This window comes from Ptiloglossa arizonensis, chromosome 2 (genome assembly GCF_051014685.1).
Source record: "Ptiloglossa arizonensis isolate GNS036 chromosome 2, iyPtiAriz1_principal, whole genome shotgun sequence".
NCBI lineage: Eukaryota > Metazoa > Arthropoda > Insecta > Hymenoptera > Colletidae > Ptiloglossa > Ptiloglossa arizonensis.
In genome coordinates, this window is record NC_135049.1 from 1,785,480 (window position 1) to 1,804,398 (window position 18,919).

The 18,919-nt window shown below is 29.5% G+C and overlaps 2 protein-coding genes across 5 annotated transcripts in view; one reads left to right on the plus strand and one right to left on the minus strand.

Moving 5' to 3' along the window:
- Window positions 1-13,246, minus strand: part of Cals (calsyntenin 1) — a 28,315-nt gene extending 15,069 nt beyond the window's left edge. The window contains exon 1 of the mRNA XM_076303937.1: window positions 12,949-13,246. Coding sequence (XP_076160052.1) covers window positions 12,949-13,054 — 106 coding nt within the window. The 5' untranslated portion in view covers window positions 13,055-13,246. The remainder of the gene's footprint in view (window positions 1-12,948) is intronic.
- A 1,101-nt stretch (window positions 13,247-14,347) lies between these two features.
- Window positions 14,348-18,919, plus strand: part of LOC143143860 (tubulin monoglutamylase TTLL4) — a 554,572-nt gene continuing 550,000 nt past the window's right edge. For all 4 annotated transcript variants that reach the window (XM_076305648.1, XM_076305652.1, XM_076305646.1 and 1 more), the window contains exons 1-2: window positions 14,348-14,480; window positions 15,269-15,322. The gene's annotated coding sequence lies outside the window, so the exon portion shown is untranslated. The remainder of the gene's footprint in view (window positions 14,481-15,268; window positions 15,323-18,919) is intronic.

Consider the following 18,919-nt stretch of genomic DNA (forward strand, 5'->3'; position numbering starts at 1 on the left):
TTATATCGTATCTACAGTGCAATAAACTCTGAACGTGGTCGCAAATTATAGCCGGGTAAGTAATCTGCAAATAGCGTGGGAATGACAAGTGTTTGGAACCGTTTGGAAAAGATTGGAATCTTGACTGATAAGTTAATAAACGAATTAACAATAAATTATGGTCTTGCTATTTGATAAAATTCCTATTGCAAGGAGGCAATGAAGAAAGTAATATGGAATACGTTTTTCACAAAATTACACTTTTCATTTACGTTTACTTCACGAAAGGTACAAAGAGTATAGAAAAGTAAAATATTTATTGTAAAATTTTTAATACGTTACTACCTCATAATGTGAAATTGTAAAGGTATTAAGAAATTATTTAAATTATTATTTATGATTTCAATTAACCCATTTGCATCCAAGCGCGGAATAATCCGCGAGTCGCGACTGTCGACTATCACCGAGCGCGGAATAGTCCGCGAGCCTACAACTCCCATTTTATCAGTTGCAACAGACTACGTTTAACCACTTCTGAGAACTTTTTGGTTCCATTAGTTTGATATACATCAGTGTATTCTAAATAAGTTTTACTCTTTTGTGAAAATCTTTCAAACTGCCACTATGAGTGTTGCGATAGGCAAAAATCCGCGCGGCACGCAAAAAACACTATGCGAAGGTGCAAAAGAGCCTATAAAAAAATATTTTGCTATATAATATTGTGTATTAATCGTTTTAAACAGTATATTGTTAATAAACTCCATAAATAATTTTGATGCTCGTTACTGTATATACGATCAACCGCTCGCGATGATACGGGTCAGTCGTCAGTTGAACGTCGCTGATGTTTGAACGCGGCAGCTTAAGCAGAGCGATGATGCAAATGGGTTAAATTCTATATATTTATGTAAATAAAAGTGCATTAAAAACATTATTCAATATTAATAAATTATGTAATAACAATTGTTACAATTTATTATATGAAATTTATTGAGTACGTATGTACAAACATTGTCCATATATTTTAAAATAGTTTCAATTTAAGATAGGTAGCCATCCAGATACATTATATACACTATATCCAATTATTTTAATTACATTTAATATTTTAATCTTAGACATATTCCGTTCGACTGAACTAAAATTCTGAATAAAATAATTCATATAATTTTTAGAAAAATCTTTTCTTTATCAATTGTGGAAAAGAATTAAAGCAAATGGGAGCAGTACTAATGACTTGCATGCTCATTTAAAAACAGTGGACAAAATAAATTTATTAAAATAAAAAATAATCGATTCTTATTCTAAAGTAGAGAATTTATAATTAAATTTAAAAATCAAATTTCAGAAGAATTTTTATTCTGTAAAAAAGAAAGCACGAAATTCAGTATAACGATTAGTGAATGGACGTCAAAAAGAAACGGATGATTCATAAATATCACAGCACATAAAAACGGTAATCTCTGGAATCTGGACTTTGCGAAAGTACACGGGAAAATGCCTGTTGAAAAACATGATGAGGTATTAAGAGTTGATTTATCAACGTTTAATCTCCATTATGAAGATTAAACGTTGGCATAACGACAGATGGTGTTTCACTAATAAAAATATTTGGTCATTATGTGCTAATGATTCGTCAATTCATCGATAATTATTGTGAAGGTTCTTTACGGAAAAGTTACATCTCCAGTCGAATTAGAAGTTGATAAAGAAAATAGTGCAATGACGAATTCTTCTGACGACGATGAAATTTTAGATAAAGAAATAGATAATGACGGTATTATGAATACTACCATTAGTTGCTTATTTCAGAATGTTATGAAAAATCCAGATATTAATGAGTTTGTAGGTAAAATGTGAAAAATTGTTAAAATATTTAGAAAATCTTTAACAAAAAGCGATGAAAGGATGAACTAATCATGTTTTACAATTTCTCCATAACTACGCGAAAATCAATAACGATGATGAATATAATTTATTTAATGTAACATTGAAGGTTATTTCAACCAAATTAATTATAGAAACAATTGAGCGATTGTATGAAAGCAATGAAAGTTTTCATGTCTTCGACAACAATGACGATGATAAAGATACAATACATCTTCGTTAAAAGAACGTTTTCATCGGATGATTAAGAAACAACAATCTCATTGCAGCAAAATGAATACACAAAACAACAATAACAATATTTCTAAGATAATAAAACATGCAATGTTTTACTTTGTAATAGTAACATGCGAGGAAAATATTTAGATCTTGTCGTCAAAAAACGCAGCCTTGTTTTGTACAAGAATTCGATTACGTCTAGATGACGTGACGTTAGATAATTTATACAGTCTATAAATATTGTTTAACAATGTAAATTAAAAATTGACATTTCTTATGTAACACAGTTTTTATTCTAATAAAATATTACTGTAGTAATTTTTATCTTATATTTTTTACTATATTATCCTCGATCAAAAACCAACAAAATAACGTTTGTTTATTACCAGTATTGCCGATAAATACTGGTAGAAAACTTTTTTTTTATATTACCGGTAACGATAAAAGTCTGTAATTTTTCAATCTTTACTCGCAATGTAACTATCTTGGCAACAAAGTCCCAGCAGCCACGCATAAACATCGACTTACCACTTATCTCACATATTTATATTATTTGTTTTTTATAATAAATTCGTTGAGTTCATCCGTCTGCCGAATCAATCGATCTCAGACCCTGCTTTCGCTTCTTTAACTCGTACAATTCTAAATAATTCTGACAGTCGTTTTCGATGCACTGTTATCGAAAAATCCTTGTTAACCCATTGGTAACATTTTCCTGAAGATATAATGAAAAATATAAAAATTAAAAATTTCATTAGTGATTCAGTCTGCGCGCGATAAAGATCGCTCGCGATTGTTGATCGCCACAAGCAGGGAGACCAAACTCGTTTACTGTTGCTCTATCTCATTCACTCTCATTGTATCCTGTTTATTCTCCTCGTCAGAAAATACACGCGAGGCTCGGCCTAGATACGAGATAAGAAATACTTCTAAAAAAAAGTAATACCTTCCACAAATGTATTCACACAAACGAACCGGTTGCAATTGCAGCAAGCTAAGGTTACTGTAAGATAACATTTACACGATATACATTTTCTTTTTCATTTCCCCAATGACTTATTGCAAAAACAAAAGCCTTATTGTTCAACCTCTTACCGAAGTACAAGTCATCGATCGTCTGTCAATAAAGATCAATTGATACTATGCGCATTATGTTCGAATACTAATCAAACTCAGTTATATTATTTAATAATTTTCCTCTTCTTTGCCGCGGCGAGTGCTGCAGACTGCGAGCAAGAGAGACGGCACATGACGGCGGCAAACCATAAAGGGTCGGTTCGAATTTTCAGCGGTTTCGATTGTATAGGGATACAGGAAAATAAATATCATCCGTTTTTTTTTAAAGGAAGGGTTATTTAAATTGACAAAAATTTTAAGAAATTGTACTACTACAATTATTATTGCAAATGTGTGTATTACTACAGTTAAATTATTATGGACCGGAAAAGAATCTCGTAACACTAGAACTAGGATAAATGTGCCAGTAGTCGATCCTTAACCAGTAATCAGCCTCGTCCAAAATAAATATCTAATAATTAAGAAGTAATAACAAAATCGCATAAAATAAAATATGCTAGTGGTCAATCTATATCTCCACTTCCGGTATATACAGTTTCATGTCCCTAGTGCTAATACTGTGCACTACAAAAATTCTTGTTCTGACGGCGATTGGCTAAGCTGATATCACGTGACGAAATTTCAATGAATTTAATAACAGAAACAGGGATCTAAAATAGTGTCTATCGTTAGTAAACGTAAGTTTTAAATATTAATATTTTATATACACATTTAGTAATAGTTAAATGAAAGTAATAGTTAAACGTCTTTCGGTAGGACCGACTACTAGTATTAAAAATATAAGCAAAACTAATAGCCGACCCCCACAACCATTGGATAATGTTCAAGATTAATGTAAAATCAGTAGTCGGCCGTCAAAATATAAAATAGCCGTGGATTGTATCTAATAATACATAGTTGGTCGCCAATAAACTGAATATTTGGAATTTTCGAATAAATGCATTGTTTGAAATTTTTTAACGGAAAAATGAATCCAAAACTAATTATAAAATGAAAATGATTCAGGAAATGAATCGAAATCGTGCAAATTTAACTAAAAGTCAAGATATTTACAAGACAGAAGAATTTGGAAAGGAAAATAAAGATCCGAATTACGTTCGATCTACAATTATTATAAGTAACGAAAAAATGGATGACAATGTCGTTGCAGAACTATTATCACTTTCATCATTGCATGAAAAAATAAAGAATGAAACTGATAGCAAAAACAAGAAGAAAGAAAGAAAAAGTAATTGACGATAAATGTGCGAAGAAAAAAAAATTAAAAAGAAAATAGTTGAAAGCAAAGACAAAAAAGTTACACTACAAGCTGATACCAAAGAGAAATGCAGAATATGCATTAACGATATATATATTGTAGTATCGGATTTTCGGCGTTCGCTTAGGCCTAAACAAGAGAACGCGCGCGGTCGGACTTGAGTTAAACTAAACATTTGGCGCCGATCGGTCCGCTAGCTTTCCTGGAAGGCATGAGTATCCTTTACTTGTGCGACGACCGAGTGTGAGAATGCATGAGGATGAAAGGAAATACATGTGATTCGGAGAAAGTGAAGAGTGTTTGGAAAAGACGAACGATTAGGATGGCCGAACGTGACCGAATGTCTGAAGTGAGAGAGACTGAGGATTGGAATGAAAGAGAATGAATGGGAATGACTATATAGAGCGCGAGAAGAACGCAGTATGGGATAGTATGACAAAGTATGACGACGGGAGTATGTCCGAAGAGTGTGTCGCGGACAGTATGGCTGAAAAGACGATAAGACGAGACAATTGAAAGACGTACCAAGCGAAACTAATCACCAACACTACGTTTAATACTTGTATCATTGTAATATATAATATCATTAAATATACTTTAATATACCGCACGAGGACAACAGTTATTTGGGGGCTCGTACGGGGATCAATCACTCAAAGATCTCTTCTTAAGTGATTCGAAGAGAGAAAGAACAACAATATTGATGCAGAAGATGACAATAAAAAAAATGTAGGATGCGACGAATGTTCTACATAGTTTCATGTTAAATACACAAAATTCGTAGACCAGTCTTGTACCGAAACCCAAAATAAATCATTCATTTGTTTATTGTGTGCATTTATTAAAGTACTATAAGTGTTATTAAAGTAAGTTTTTTTAGTCTCATTTTCTATCACATGCATAAAAAGAAAATTGTTTTCTTTTATTTTATTTTACTTTTTACTCGTCAAAAAAAATTCATGTTTTGTTTTTGTAAATTAATGCATTAGTGCATTGTGCAATAAATATAAATAAACAATTCTGTCCATTTAGTTACTAATTTAGTTGTTTTAATTACCTGAATACTTATGCTACTCTTACAACGGCTGATTACTGACATGGGAAAGGCTGGACACAGAACTTTATAGACTGACTATTGGCAAAAATGACATTTTTGCATCTTCTTGTCCATTGTGACTATAAATTAATATATTATTGAACGTACTACAAGATATTTTCAAAATGCGTACTTTAAAGAATGTAGCGATATATAAAATGTTTAGAAAGTGATTTATTAACAATAATCACACATAGGTTGAGTTTCCATGATGGCTTAAATAAAGGACCGACTACTAGCACATTTCCCCTACCAATAGATTTCGGTATATTAACCCTTTGCAGTGAAGGCCTTTTTCGCTGGGGACTACCAGCAACTCGAGACGATTTGACGCATATTTAGTGTATTCCTTATAGCTAACTTAAAATGATTTCATCTACAAATTAACGTATACATTTATTATATTTTAATATTTTATATATATTTACACCTTAAAGAAGAAAATTTCTTAAATTTTAATCTCTATATTGTTGCTTAGTATAAAATTTTATAAAACAATTATCAAGATATATTCCTGACTTGTCGGGACAAGTATCGCAGTAATACGTTGTTTAATGTATTTTGTCAGGCTTATTCCGTCGATAGCAGCTTTCCATTAAAACAGATATCATGGAAACTGGAGATCGAAGCAAAAGCTCGATTATGTATCTGTCGAAAATCTGTCAATTAGTTAACTAAAGTTTTTACATATCGCAGATGACTAAGCGACTGTTTTTTAATGTTTTAGAAAGAATATGTAAATTAATTAAACATACTTTGAAATTTTCCTTCTCTCTATTATCAGAGTGCCCCGTATGTATATAGTGGATGCAATTTCATCGTTTAACAGCGAAAAGTCAAACCCATCTTTACTTGAGTTGATTTCATTATCACATTTTATGTTTATAGGGCTCAAAAAATTTGAAAATAATATTCCTATTACCACGACTGCTAAACTTAGATTAACACCGAAGACGCAACTTGATCCGTGATTAAAGACTAATTTGAAGTAAGAAAATCCCATAGCCATTTGAAGGTACACCATTCTACACTTCGTAAAATTATACATAAACAGCTTTAAAACCAACATTGAAAATAAATGCATTCATGATGCAAAATTCCAAAGAAATCAAACTTAAATAAAAATCGTTGCCGCCCGACTTACCGCATCAAACCTAGTGATGACTGAGAGTCACCTCTCGAGTTACTGCATCAAATCAAGTGGCGAGCGAGTTACCTCTCAAGGGCAAAAGTGTTCCTCGTACGTATCTCAGAAAAATCGATGATTGAGGAAAAAGAGGAACTTATGAAATTGAATATAATAAAGTCATAACGTCTTTTGAAAATATGCTATGGAATTTAGTAAGTAAGTAAATTTATTTGTAACAGAAAGGAAGATTGAAATTTTCAAAAAGTTGAACGCGGCGACAGCTATCCCCAATTTAGCAAAACAGGATCAAATCTGTACAGAAACAGCTCGACGCATTCAACACGAAGAAAGTAAATTAAGAAGCTATGCAGCTAAAGAAATTCGTTAATTGAAATTAAAAAAAAAGAAGGACACGATTTGGAAAACCGTTTTCAGACATGTATTTTAGAACAGCGGACAATGAGAAATCCACTCACAGATTTATTATTACAGGAGAAAGCATTGGAAATCGGAAATAAAATTGGAATACCGTCATCATTCAATGCCGGTAGGGATTGATTAACGAAATTTAAAGATCGTCGGAATATAAGATTAGTTATTAAAGACGCCAAAGCTCGAGCAAATTTTATGGTTCGCCGTTGTCATATGCTGTCTCGCTCACTCGCTCGCTCGCAGTCTGTCGCACTCGCCGCAGCAATTATAAAAACAGTGGAGGGGATAGAAAGACTACTTACAATTAAACACAAATAACAACCTATAAACGAGGCAACACTGTATCCACGAGTGTCGATGCAACGCCGAGAGGCACGAGTATACCAAGTATTTAGTTGTGGTCCACCGCTTCACGTTAGAATTTTATCCTCGAATGAGGATACATTCCCACCATTGTTTATATTTTTCCGACACAAGAAACTCCTTGACTTGAGCGGGCGACATGTGTGCTGACAAAAATCAATTAGTCGCTGAGAACGTTCTTTGTCGCGCGCGTCAAATTTCGTTTTGTGTGGGTTTCTCAATGAAACTAGAGTCTAAACATGACTCTATTCGGATTAATTTTAATTACGTGTAAAATGAAACACTTTTGAATTCTTTAAGTGCGCGTACTATCTAATAAGATCATGTTTGGGTACATTTTTATAAAGAAAATATTCTCAATCCATTCAAAGTACTTTCACATTAATGTAATGAAAATTAAACAATATTTTATATTGTATTAGTGGTTACCACACTGATAAATACGCGCGTGGTTTTACTTTCTTTAAAGCTTGAGCTACTCACGTAGTCCTGGTGTTGTTTCCATTCACTGTCCTCTTGGAAAGGACGGTGTTAAAAAATGCTCATTTTTGGCATTGTTCAGAAATCTAAATTTCACGTTGGATCTTTTAGAGTGTCTCCCAAGGAAGACACTCAAAGTATGAATAGGATGATAATCGAACTTACGTGCATTTTACATTTCATTGCCTTTTTCTTCGGATATCGAACTGTCCTCGAAATATTAACGACTTTTTATACGTATTTTAATTACTTCGACAATATATTGACATTTTGTAATCAATTTCGATGAATTAACTTGTTCAACTATTAATGGTTTCCGAGTTTCCACCATAGAGTAGGTATCAAAAGCCACGATCCTCAAAGAAAATATCACTCGGTTGAAACTACATACGTATTTTAAACGACAGTATCGAATATCTTAGAAATAATTAATAAGAATCATTAATTAAGATTAATAAATCTTACCGACTAATAAATCAACGGACAAATGAATTAAAAGTAGTAATCTAACAAACTGGAAGTATATAATCATTGCTACATAGGAATAAATGAAAATTGTGAAGAATCAAAGGAAAGAGATATTGTAACTAAAATAATCAGATCTGCTTTCTTTTTTGTCTCTGAGATTTAACTCTTGTTTATATATAGGTGAGAACGAACTATATAATCGAATTTCATTTCATAATGAATGTTAAAATTTTTATATTTTTCATTATATCTTAATGCAAGTATTACTAATTTATCGACGAGTTGTTCACAATGAAAATAAGTTCCAACGCTAATTTATTCGAAGGCGTACGTATTTGCGAAATTCAGCAGTAATTCATAATATATCGTACATAATTACGAATAATTCGGATAATGATGAAAAAATATAAAAATTGTAGTGAATAAAATTTTATCTGATGCGTGTGTTTATTTGTTTGAACAGTTGTTTACCGACAAATGTGTGCAAAGGATTGCTCGAGCCGAGTAAAAATGAGAAAGTAGATGCAAAAGAATGAAAGAGAAAGGCAAACAGATTTCATTGGCAGTAAGAAGACCGACAAAGGTTTGACTACACTCCTACTAGTCCAATGTATTCGTCCATGTCACAGAAAAACGCCGAAGCTCGTCGTGGGAGCATAAGAGTGCAGGTAAAATCAGCCGGTCCTAACCAATGGAGATCTCTGACCGACCAAAATTCTTGAATACGAGAATGATGTTATAATGGCCGCTGCAAAGATCCCGGTTTGACTTCCACAAACCACCTATCTACGAAACCACTTAAAAAAAAATATTCCTATGAATGGTGGAATAAATAAAATTATTTTTCTCAATATTTTTGAAAAAGTTGAATCAATAGCATCCACAAATAATTGAAAAATTAGTTTACAATGAACTAAATAGTTTACTAGCAATTATACATACTGAAGGCTATAAATTCGTATTACGAAGTTAAATAAAAATGTATAAAATAAAAGAAAGGTAAGTCGTTAATAAACGTATATTCCAATACTGTTAAAATAAGGTAATTATATGTATAACTATTTGTTATCGTTCAAGTTACAAATAATTTATATTCTCTAATTATTTCCATAATCACTGCATAGATATATACATTAACAAAAAATTAATTATTATTATTTAATATACTATAAATTTTCTTATATTCTCTTAATAGTTACTGTCTAAAACGACTGTAAGTATAGAAATGACAACATAAATAGATAGTGAGTAGTATCACAATAGTTTTGATATTACATATTTTTGTTTGTAATTGATATATATCAATTGGTGCTCTGTAGAGAGCAAATAGGTATTTTTCCCGTTTTATATCCGCATAATTAAAATAGTTTAATGTAAAATGATATTGTACTCTCTAGTATAAGTACTACTCGTTCTATATTATTACTATATCAATTGAGATATGTAATTATATTTGAAAATTCCTGTTGTATGTTGAAAACAGTACCAAATTTGCTGTAAACGTTCATGGGTGACATTTAATCAAATACGAATCAAAAGATGTATGCTACTTAGTGGATTGAATTTGTCTTAAAACTTATAAAATAAAAAATTAAGAAAAATCTATAGTTTATGTAAAAATTAAAAAAATAAAGATAGTTTTGAAATCTCTATAATCAATTTCCCTTTCCAATGCAACCTATGTTTGTACACAAACCTCCTTGTTCCGTTCAAACATTTTCAGTACTAAATGTGAATATGCTACACAGTTACTATCATTTGATACACATTTCATGCAACATCAACTTCATATGAAATTCTACACAATCTACATACACTGTAGATGCAACAAAACAAATATCTTTATTTATACAATTTGCAATTAGTGATACATATTACAAGGTATTATGATGGAATACAGTGAACATGTGTATAGTTTATTACATAACAGTTTTTTGTAACATATGTATCAAACATACTCTTATTTTCTATATAATTTATTTGACAATATTGCCTTACAGCAGCAGGTTGCATTCTTTCTTTTTCAGTTTATGACATTTCCTCCTCGTTTCTTTTTGAAATTGGAAAAGATATTATTTGCATACAAAGCCCAAAAAATTGTGTGTAAAATACAACTATTTATGAGCTGTGTACACCTATAAATGAGTAGAAATTAATGATATTAAGAACTACTTTGTAATGACAATTCTTTTCATAGTGAATATTAATTAAATTGAATAAAATTTATTGGATGAATCAGAAAAAGGTGTTTTGCTCTAAGTTTCTAATGAATTCGTAGATTAGGTTTGTCCAGCAACCCTTGCTTTAAACACAATTTGTGTATTGAAATTGATTCTTGTACAATAGAATCATTTGCTTGAAAATTTATAAGAATAAGTTGAAGAAATAGCTATCTAGTATTGTTATCAGGAGATTAGAATTTAAAAACCAAAAATAAAACACATTATGAACATTGTAAGCAACTAAGAGAAAAAATTCATTGTCAGTCGCAGTTTAGTCACAGTATAATAATTGGGTTGGATATATCAATTATGTATTAGTATATGAAATTTTTATATATATAATAATATTTTTCTTAATTGATTTGTATTATATTTAAATGCTTATAGTAACTCTGGTAGTCAGATTTAACAGATTTAAATGCCCTGTAGGAAGTCAAAAGTACACACAGGCTTCTAAAAAATCATAAACAAATTGATATAGATCACTGTAATATTCCAAGTTGTGGTCGTTATATCATTTTTAGGTCTCGTAAATTTGAATGGGTTAATAATAAAAACAGTTAATATTCTAAACAAAAAAATTATCATGGATCACTGGTTACCCACATGGTACAAAATGCATTAATGAAACACACAAAGAACATTTTAATTGATTACGCAAAATATTTGCAAGAGTATTGACTCTAATATCATGTTTAATCACTGTAAAAGTGAACTGAACTAACTAACACTACTGTGTTTATTTATTACACCAATAAATATAAATAAAACCTTGCAAGTTGATTTAATTATTTCTACATAAAAAATTAAAAACTCTGTCAAAACTTAATATTTGTCGCTATTGTTCATGAGAGTATTTGCTGAATGATTGATCAATAGTTTACTTTGTTTATCTTAATAAATGCACATTTGTATACCCAATTGGACAAGTGTAATACAAATTGTACATAGTTCCATTAAAAGAATGATGTTAACATTAAATTGTCTGCAATACATTTAAAAAAAATCCATATCTAATGTATATGTTTCTCCCACCAAATTAAATAATTTTTTAATAAATATCTGTTTCTCAATTTTTCATAATATGAAAAATAACATAAGAAATAATTTTAAATATATTTAAATCAGGTATTCAAGATATGTTATAACAATATCACAACTGTTCTATTTAGTACAATATTTTATGAAAACTCGTGTTATTGCTTTAACTAAACAAAAAGTTATTGACTTCTGTCGCAGTACAAAGTATTATTTATATTTAAGTAAAAGTAAAAACTAAAATGTTGAAATTAAGTTGAAGTACAATTTATATAAAAATCGAATTACATTATTGCAACAGTGTTTAAGTTTCACAATGCAGCCTAAAAAATATTTAAACTAAATATTATTTGAAACACTTTTCTTTAGAAATTTTTTTTCATATATATATATATATATAATATTTCAAATGTACATTTATAACATTTAATTGATTCAAATAAGCTCCCAAAATAATAGTTATTAATTTCCTTTTTATTATTCTTGAATTATTATTTATCATAAAATACACCATACAATCCAATTACATATTTTGTACAAACTTTTTAACACTCAAGCAATAAAAACAACATTTCCTTTCAAAGACTATTTCTTATGTCAAACACAGGTAATAATAATTACATGTGAAAGTGTTAATGTATGACATTTATACATACATGACATTTCACAAAATGAATAGATTTAATTATTTCAAGCGTTCGATAAAATGTAGGCACATTTCAATGCAAAATTTATACATTGAAATTTATTTCTCATGTGAATGTGATCATTATTTCTAATATTGATAATTATAAGCGATAAGAGGGTTCAATTTTTTAAAATATACGTCTAATAGCATCGTATGGCGTTACTTTAATTATCCAATTTTAATCGAATATGTTTTCGATGACTTTAAGTCTAACTTGATAAATTCAATTTCGTTATCGCAATAAATCTATTTCGTTATCGTTAATGTTGATATAACCGGTATCATAACACATAATCCGTACTTATATTTGACTTAAGTTTCTTTACTGAGTTCCTGGCACATCGACCGATTCAGGTACAGTGCAAACACGTATCGAAGGGCCTATTGAGTCTAGTCAATGAATTCGCCATAACAGTTTTGGTGACTGCAGGTGCTCACGAAAGAATAATTGCACCTGCGAGTTACCCATTTAACAAACATTATACCGTAAAATGAAGCGCAACTTAAGGAAAGGCACGAAATGCGTTCGTTATAGACAATATTTCAAGGAAAGAATGGATATGTAAAAAGTTCAGGTAAATGTAGGGCATGAGAAAAGAGAAATGAAATCACCTCCATGATTGTTGAAGGAACTCGGTGTCGACTCGAGGGCTGGGATGTTGGCGTGGGAGAGACCGAGGGTCAATCCGAAAAACACAGCACTAGCCGCCAGCAGCATCTTCCTTACTTCCTGTCTCCAGGATACTCCGATTAACAGTTCTTCGCCTAACAGCACTTGACTTATCACTCGTAAGAACTCGCTTTTTAAAAGAGCATCGCCGTCTACTGCACGACTCGCTTGCGACACCACTCACAATCGCGAAGTCAATATTTGAGCAGAATATCGATTCGCCTGAAAAAGTAGTGGCGATTCTCGTCGCTAGTTGGCGCGCGAGCTCCATACTCGGAAACAGAACAAATACGGATGAACCGCGTGACTTGGAAATTCGAGACTAGAGTATATCATGTAAACTAAAATTTAATACAATTGCAATTACGGATTTTGCATACGCATAATAAACGCACTGAGTTTTCTCTTGATGTAAATAACATTTATGGAATAGGACAAATTTCCAACAGTAAAAATTGAAATAAATGAAAATGCGGATAAATTGAGTCAGATGACCGAACGCTACTCGACCATAGTCATTTGGTTTGTTCCTGTAGGATGTGTTCATGTGTCTATAATTTTCCATGTAGATAACTACGGTGGAAAATGCTATCATGTGACTGCATTTCAGATGATATTAATTACCATACTATCGATATGCCAAATGACATATGTAAAAGCGTTGATTTAATAGTAGAAATGATTTCTGGTATTAGAAATAATTGTAGAAATAATTTCTACTATTAGAAATAATTGTAAAAAGAACTAATTTATATACATATATAGATCCGTGTGATATTGTAATATTCAGTATTTATAAAATATTAATATCATCATTTATTATAGTTCTACTAAAAATTATTCTGATTCAATTATTGCCAGTACAACAAAATGCAACTATTTCCTTTCAAAAAACATAATTATCAACATTTAATTTATAACCGTCAATTTTTCTTATATTTTTATTTTCTATAAATGAAAACCTAATATACAAGTTCATAAAAAAGGAATCGATTCCAAAATGATTTTCATAATAAAATGGAGAAATATCAAATTTATTATTGTTCATTGAAGTTAAAAATGAATGGATATAAACAGTAATATCTCGCGTGATCAGAATTTTATAGGTTCATTGTGTTGACACAGACGCGTTAGGTAAAGGTGTATTGCAGAGTATTGTAGTAAATTCGCCGCTTAGAAGATCTTAATACAAAAAAAAACATGACAAACAATTGGAAAATTAATGACAGACTTTCATTAAAATATTAATTATGTACATATTATAATAATGGTAATATGCACCCGGGGAGAATTCATACCATGAGAGGGAAAAGTTACTAGCTTCAGTTATCCTTTCTTTTTCGCATCATGTAGCACGGTTTTACGTACTAGGTATTTGTCGAAGCGATTTTTAACCTTTCAAAACATCTTACTCTGCGCGACAAGTCGCACGAATTAATATGAAGTAATAATGCTTTGCCAATATCTCTGAAAGGTAAAAAGTTTTAAATAAGTTATCAATTCAAGGATTGGACTATTACTTATTAAATACATTTAATTAATATTTATCAATAAATTCGAATGCGTGAAACTTTTAAGTGACAATTTGTGGAAATGATTATTGGATGAATTTTTTTACATGTCTATTAACATCTGTATTTCTTGAATTATGAGTTACTTTTTTTGATCATGCTGGGGTAAAAATAATAATTATTTTACTGCATATTATGCAAATAGTTGTGTACAAGTAGTAATAGGTAATTATGTACAAGCAACCTATGATCATCATTTAATGCTCTTGGAAATCCAAGTGTTGCTTGTGCCATTTTTTACATAATTTGACAAATTTACAAAATCAACATTTAGTAGATCTTTGTATAATAATATATGTATACTTTTAAGATGTAACTGTACTCAGGAACAAACCCGAGTATTGTGCAAAACCATTGGTATATACGAAACGTGCAACATACATTATAATGCTTTAAAATATAATGATATGTACCATACATTACAATGCATCTAAATATTCATAATATGCAATAAGGTAAACACACTTCGTTCTGACAGTAATCCAATTAATATCACATTTTACTTTAATTCCTGGTAAAATCACATGTATACTTTTCTGGAATTTAATATCATAAATGTAAACTATAAAATATTAGCTTTCTTATGTTAGAATAGTTATTAGTGTTATGTCTGTATCTACTATTACAAAAGCAATTTTAGTAATTAGGGTATTGTTGTGTCAATTAATTCAAAATTTAATGTGTTTTACAGAATCAGAGTGGTCTGTGTACATATTTAGATTTTTCTAGTATTCTGCGAGTTTTTGTAAGTATGATAACGATTTTATATTTATAAATGATTTATTTAAATAAATTAAGCAATATCTCCGTGTTTAATTTACTCGAAATTAATTAATTTACTATGCCGAGCATTGAGATAAATAAAACATAGTGGTCACAAATATCGACACTGTGACGGTGACATATAACCTCAAATATTTTTGAATTAGTTGGATCCATTTGTTATTACATATATTATACACATATTAACTGTTGTAATGCTTAAAAATTTCATGCTTAAAACTAACCAAGTACTCTAGAATTGTATTAACGAAACTAATAACAATGATTGGTACTATTTATATGATGTTAGTACATGCAGTTACACAGTGAAAATTGTACAGGTTATTATCATGAAAAGTGCTGCTTCGGTACAATAACAGGATAAGAAACTTGGTCAAAAAAATATTTATTATTCTTTAGATCAATGTTTAGTAATTATTCACACAAAACAAAATATTTGTAAACATTAATCTTTACTATGAAAAAGAGTGATAACCACATCATACGCTAAATTGTTCTCGCATTCAAAATTATATATAAAGTATATATATAAGTATATATAAGTAAGTATATTATATAATTATATATAAGTTTTCCAAAAAACTTGGATCAATATTTTTCTATTCTGTCCGTATTGCTACTTATAATTGATCTTTGGTTAATATTTCATATTTATTTACTTTTAATTTCAATTCATGCCAAGAATGCTCAATTACATTTAAATTAGGCAATTGAGCTGGTGTGTGAATAACTTTGGGACAATTATACAACAGTTATTCTTGAGCATTCCTTGATGCATGTTTCATATCATTGTTATCATAAAACATGAAGGAATCCAACAATCCTAACTTGCATATAATATGTTTTAAGTGACTTTTCAAGATATTTAAATAATACTTAATTAAACTTGTCCATATTTCCTGCAATGAATTTTTAATTTCCAACTCCTATTGATAAAATGTCTAACATCGTAACACTGCCTTTTCTGTGTTTAATAGTTCAATTTAAGTTTTATATTTTCTACTGTTGATTCAATTTCTGTCATTCTTATTTTACTATTATTACCAAACAAGTTAATTTATTTTTTTTGTAAAGATAACATTTTTCCAAAAACTTTATTCATATAATGTTTAGCAAACTCTAATCTTTGTGTTTTATTCCCAATATTTTGATCAGACTATACAACCATGATATTCATATCATTTTAAAATTTGACTAATAGTTTTTGCACTTACAGATGCTCCTGGATATTGTTTAATTTTAATTGTAGCAGTTAGAGCACTTAATTTTGGATTTTTCTTTATTTTTCCAAGTATTTACCTCTCTTCGTCTTCAATAAATTTTTTCTTTGAATTTTTATTTTATTCTTTAAACAGTTTTCTTCTTTATCGCGTTTTATTATATATTGCATACTGTAAGCACTTCCATTTAACACTTTAGCAATATTCCTATGTGATTTATTATTATTAGGATGATAAATTATAAGTTCATGTTCCTCTAATGTCATTTATCTCATATTTAGATGATTATTTACATGGAAGATCATCTTCAATTGATACAATGACGTGTGGTTAATTTCAAGAAATAAAGAAACGTAATTTTACTAGGCTGTACAATTTTGAACGTGAGAATGATTTAGCACATGATATGGTTATCATTTTTTGGTCTTAATAAAGAATAATGTTTAATTTCTTATTTTCTGTACAAATAATAACTAAGTATTAGATTATAGAATAATAATTTTGTTTGAATCAAATTTCTTATTCTGTTATTCTACCAAGGTAGCACTTTTTATAATATGATCTGTACAACTTTCATTGTCAGTGGCTGTACATATATATTTTTTAAAAAGATACAAATAGTTTTTCATAACGATCATTATTTTTGGTCAAAATCAGTAACATACCTTAAATTGCTTAATAAGTTTTAATAACTTTTTCAATGGTATTAGTGTTTAGATACTTTTTAGAATAATTTTCTTTAATTAACCATAAACAAAACAAGAAACTTATATTAAATAGATATACAAATTGTCGATAACTAATAGTGTATGAAGTGTCAGATATTGTAATATTGTAGTCTTTATAGATTTAACTGATTTATTTTGATATTTAATTTATTTTAATATTTAAACTTTGCTGAAGTTTATTAATCAATGTATCAATTCAACTAAAAATATAAAATGTATGATGTAATTTTAGACAAAAACTTAATTGGAAAGTTCTGATTCGTAAAACTTGATATTCTTCTTATACGCAAAATGATAACTTAGATAAATGACTGTATGCTATATATTCTCTATATTTTTGGTACCACCAAATGCTGTATGTTTTATATATTTTTAAATATTGTATTGAATATTATATATTTATTATATTTTTAAGTATTGTATTGTATAATGTACTGTACACTGTGTGTTCTCCACATATTAATAGTTGTCAATGATTTTTGCACATTGTACAATGTATATTGTACAGAATATACAACATACATTACAATACTCCAAAATATAAAGAATATACAGCAAACAGTGCAATTAAACAAGTTGACATTTTGCATATACTGTATATTATGCATATTTTGATGTACTTTAAAGTTTGTTTTATGATGCATATTCTGCAAATATTGTTTGTAAACAAGAAGAAAATATCTGGGGAACATATGCTAGTCTTAATGTAAAGTTCAGAAGCAGAAGCATATGTCTTTTTTCTAAAATATGTTCTTAAGTCTTTTAATAAATGTACTATATTCTTGCAAGCTTGAAAAAGAAGGATTACACTTCTAACAGGATTAGGTAACATCATTGTATAGTACGATGCAGAACTTTTAGATACCACAGCTTTTACATCTAATGAAACAGAACTAACAGCAAATACGTGGGTCTGGCTTGTAACAATTACCTTCAACTGTTGATGAAAAAAGGATTAACCTTATATTGTGCTTTTTTAGAATTTTATGTCACTGCTGCAAAAGAAATAAGCAATTGATTTTGACAAATTTCTTATTAAATTGCATATTTTGAGTCTTATTTGGAATTAATAGATATTGACTAAGACAATTCCTTCTGAAATGTTCTCCTTGTTGCTAAAAAATTCAATGTTATAAACGAAGATCTTGCAATTGAAGGTAAGCAGACACTTACCAAAATGAATTTTTAAGGTTTTTAGAAAACAATTTTATTTATGTGGAATGAACAAAAACATATTGAATATCTACATATGATAAAATTATTAAACTCAATTAGATCATTCCCAAATTTGAATGTTAATCGTGAAATATCATTTTTCATATTGCCTAAGGTAAATATAAAATAACGAGAGTAATAAACTTTTTTCATTCAATGTTAATGTTATTTATCTAATGAAATTAGTGTTAAAGGCGTGTCAGAAGACCAGACCAGGGAAGAAAAAGACTACGGAGATAGATGACAAATATCTCTTTCTTATGTCTATTAAGAATTTGTATTCCAGTTCTTCCATAAATTACAGTAAATTACAATTACATGTCACAAATTATGTATATCGGCGTTGCAGATTTTTTTTTTAGTCACATGATATGAATTACTAATATACAGAATATA